The sequence below is a fragment of the Alligator mississippiensis genome, chromosome 2, assembly GCF_030867095.1.
Source record: "Alligator mississippiensis isolate rAllMis1 chromosome 2, rAllMis1, whole genome shotgun sequence".
NCBI classification, from domain to species: Eukaryota; Metazoa; Chordata; order Crocodylia; family Alligatoridae; genus Alligator; species Alligator mississippiensis.
In genome coordinates, this window is record NC_081825.1 from 168451609 (window position 1) to 168455572 (window position 3964).

A 3964-nucleotide genomic window follows, 5' to 3' on the forward strand; every position below is an offset into this window, starting at 1 on the left:
TGAACTGCACAGGGCACCCATTCTGGGATCCACACCACACACCGCATGGTACTGACTGATTGGAGCAGCTGCTGGATTTGGTATGCTGGGGGACTTCCAGCCCACAGACTGCCCCTACACCACTCATCCAACCTATGGGCTGGAAGAGGGTTTTCCTTAAATGGGTGTCAAACTCTCTCTCAAGTGATGCAATTTCTAATAGTTTGTACTGCCTCAGAGCTTAGCCTTATTTAACTGTTAGTAAAAACTGCAGCAAGGCCCCTGGACAGAACAAGGAGCATGTTAAATGAATGGAGTCAGCCAACTTGTCCTTCAAAAACAGCTCAGCTGAGCTCCAAATCAGCATGAGACAGATTGATGGACAATTACTTACTGAAATAGAAGTGTGGATGATGCCAAGAAAAAAAGGGGGGGGGGGGGAAAAGAGAGGGAGAGGCTGAGACAGCCATTTCATGGCTAATGAATAAAACTAAAGCATTTAAAATATATTATGGATAATCCACACAGAATATACAGTATGTCAATTTAGGAGTTAAACTCTTTGGGGCTTTGAAGGTAGTGGTTTTCTATTGCGTTAATTGTTCACAAGATGTAAAGCTTTCCTTAGTGATTTATTTGTGCATGTAATTAAATTCTTACATTACATTCCAGTTTTCCAAAGAAGCAAAGAATAGGAAGGAACATGAAGATGAGCTGAGCAAGAGGCACCAAACTCTGTAGCTCAGAACAGCTGGACCAGCAGAACATGCTAAATAAGAGAGGGTCATAGTGGTTGTGAGCATTTCATTCCTCTGCTCATCCTTAAGCAAATACTGCCAAGACCCACCCACTTGCCAAATTCCTGTGAAGTATCCCAACTCAATACATATATGCCCACTGTTATGGGCTATTTTTTGGAGATAGTTAACCCTGTGCTAGCACCTAAACAAAAAATGAGCTTAATAAAAAAAATAAATAAATAAATTAAAAAAAAAAAATCAGTAATCTGTCTACATTACATATTAAAAGACATAACGTTCTATTAAAAAATATATTTATTGGGTTCACATCCAACATCTTCAGCTCCTAAGAACAAAGATGTCACTGAAGCTTTCTGCTTTTCTTAACTCCAGCACGTATGCCAGACAGTTCACCGCCATATCTCTGCTCCTCCCTCCGCACCTCTCGGACTTGACCCTTCCGACGAATCTTAGCACGACGGAATTTCTCACGATGCTTGACTCTTGGGTTACGATCAGCCTTCTTCCTTTTGGGTGCAAGGCCTTTATTCTTCACCATCTGATAGGTTACACCTCTCTTTTTATTTGGATCTTCTTCTTCTTCCAGTACAGGTTCTTCTATAGTATTTTGGCGTTCCCTCTTCTTTCTCTTAAGTTTTACCTTCTCCTCCATCTCCATGTAATATTTCAAGGCTGCCTCTTCATCAAAATCTGAATCATCCGTTAGTTCCTTTGCAGCAGCTTGACCATTAGAAGTCTCACGAAGAGTTTTGGGTTTAGTTTTACAAGCAGTCCTCTGAAGCAGCAACGTGGGTTCCTTCTTTCCCGCTGCAATTTCCTTCTCACTGGGGAATTCTTTAAGGAGCAGCTCAATTTCTGCTGATAACTTCTGATCCACAATGCTCAAGTCATTGATTAAATTTCTGTAAGTAACCAGTCTTTCAATAACAGGATGGCGATGCACTGGCATCCTCTTTGACTTTAAAACCAGGTAGAAGCTGATATTAGCACAATAATTCAAATAGAGATGATACTTGGTCTCCAGATAGTGGCTGCCTTTCCCCTGGGGGATAATCCCATTTTTGACCATTTGTATGAGTGGATGCAGCTTGTCTTTGAGCTCAGCTAACTTAGCTTCAAAGTCCCCAATCAGCTGCAGTAACTCTGGCGATTCCTGCCTCAGCAGCTTCAGCTGCTCTTTCTTGGAAAGCATCTGTAAGTCCTTAGCGATCTTCTGGCCCTTGTCCTGCCCCTGGGCTTTCTGCTGCTCAGCTATGTAGCCTTGCACCAGATCCAGTCCATAGTCATCTTCACCCAGATTCTGCACCAGCCGCTTCTGGATGACCTGAGCTTCCTGCTCCTCTTCCTCCTCCTCGGCCTCGACCTCCTCACGGCTCCGCTTGGCTTTGGAGTGGGCATCGGCCCCATAGTCCGTGTCGTAGTAGAGCTGCTTCCGCTGGCCCCAGGAGAGCTCATGAGGCAGCCTGGAGCCCCGGTCTGGCTCCTCCAAGTCACTCTGCATGGACAGCTCCTCATCCCCCTCCCCCTCGTCCTCTTCATCTTTTTCCTCCTCATCATCGCTGCTCTCCTCCGGCAGCTGCAGCCCCAGCACCTCCTCCTCGCTCTCCGCCTCCTCCTCGCTCTCCAGGGCGCCCATCACCGTCGCCAGCTGCTGCTCGGGGAAATCGTCCACCTCGTCTGGGAAGATCTCCGTGGCCGGCGGCTCCGGCTCCTCCCCGCCATCGCTCTCCGGCTTCGAGGGCTCCCGGCGCACCGGGGCACGGCGCGGCCTCCCCATCCCGCAGCGGAGCAACAAAGGGCCCGGCCTGGCCCACGTGTGCTCACACCCCACTTCCGGCTCCGCGGCGGCGTGTGGCACAGCCCGTGGCAACACTCAGCTGCCCCGGTGTTACTTGCTTAAGCGTCCGCCCACTTCCGGCTCCGGGTCGCATACCCAGGGAGCCCTTCCGGCCGCAACCCGCGTGCGCTCGAGATCTCCCTCCCTATTTCCGGTTACCGTTGCCCCTTCCGCCTGAGGGCTGGCGCCCTTACGTCACTGCCCGCGGTCACGTGGCCAGCGCACAGCATTTCCCCCCCCCCCCCCCCCCAGTTGCCCCACCCTCGCGAGCTGGCCTGCTCCATGGAGAGTGGCGTCCGCCGGGCGGGGTCGGGTCCGGCTCCCGCCCTCTGGCAGCTCGGGAGGGGCGTCTGGCCCTCGCTGTTCGTCAGTTGTCCCGTCCCGGGGCTCCGCGCGGTGCTGCTGAGTGCTTGGTGACTGCCGCTTTTGGACAGGGTGTCAGCCAGGGCCCGGTGAGCTGCCAGTAATGGTGAAAGTGTTCCACGCGCGATAATTTTGGGGGCAGCTGGTTGATGCAGCACGTGCCAAACCCAAGTCAGTCTTAGCCAACGCGTGGATTTGCTGGACTTTTCGTTTCTTTTATTTTTTTATAATAAATTTCGTGTCCCAGGTCAGATCAGCCAAATCGGTTCCAAATCACATCGATTACGCAGAACTCAGTCATTCCAGAAACCATATCGATTGAACAGGCAGAGCTCACTCCTAAACGCACTACAGCCAGCAAGCAGCCTCCCTCCCCAGCTCTCATCCTTTTGGGCCTATCTTCAGATGCTCCCAAATCCATCCCTAGGCATCCTACAGGCAGGCCAAAGCCCAGAGGCTTCAGGGCTCAGCAGCCCCCAGATACTACAGGCAAACACCCTCCATCCCAGACTCTTTGGTCTGGGGCTTCACATCCTTCTTACTTCCCCTGCCAGTCAAGTCTTAATCAACTTTTGGGTTTGCTGTCAGCATTTTCATATGACTACCTGCCTCAAAGTAAATCCTTCAGCTTTTGAGACCCAGTTCTCACTGGCTCACTGCTCAGGTACAGTGAGCAATATAAAGTAAGTTAGAAGACTTATTTGCATATATTTCAGTGTACAGTCGTTTTTCAGTAAATGGGATAATTTTGAGCTTCCAGTACAGTGATTTCATATTTAAGACCTGGCAACGCTGGCTCGGTGGACACACACTTAGTTCTCCCCTTGTAACAAAACGGGCTGCCAGTTCTTGGGCAGGCTCCTGCCCAGACTGCCATGTGCACTAAGCAGGCCTTTCTCTTTTGTTGTTCCAAGGAATCATTATGTATCTAGTGCCCTTTAGGACTGTGCGAAACAGCAGCGTTCTGCTTCGAGTTATGTTTTGACGGAACAGTGTTTCGTTTTGAGTTTTGTTTAGTTTCAAA

The 3964-nt window shown here is 49.9% G+C and overlaps 1 protein-coding gene across 1 annotated transcript; it reads right to left on the minus strand.

Moving 5' to 3' along the window:
- Positions 1 to 592: 592 nt before the first annotated feature.
- On the minus strand, positions 593 to 2739 carry UTP3 (UTP3 small subunit processome component). Its single transcript, XM_006274008.4, has one exon. The coding sequence runs from the start codon at positions 2515 to 2517 to the stop codon at positions 1081 to 1083; it is 1437 nt and encodes a 478-aa protein (XP_006274070.1). The 5' UTR covers positions 2518 to 2739; the 3' UTR covers positions 593 to 1080.
- Between the last annotated feature and the right edge of the window lie 1225 nt (positions 2740 to 3964).

Coding starts and splice junctions, on each gene's coding strand:
- UTP3 (XM_006274008.4), bottom strand. CDS start 2,517: ATGGGGAGGCCGCGCCGTGCCCCGGTGCGCCGGGAGCCCTCGAAGCCG.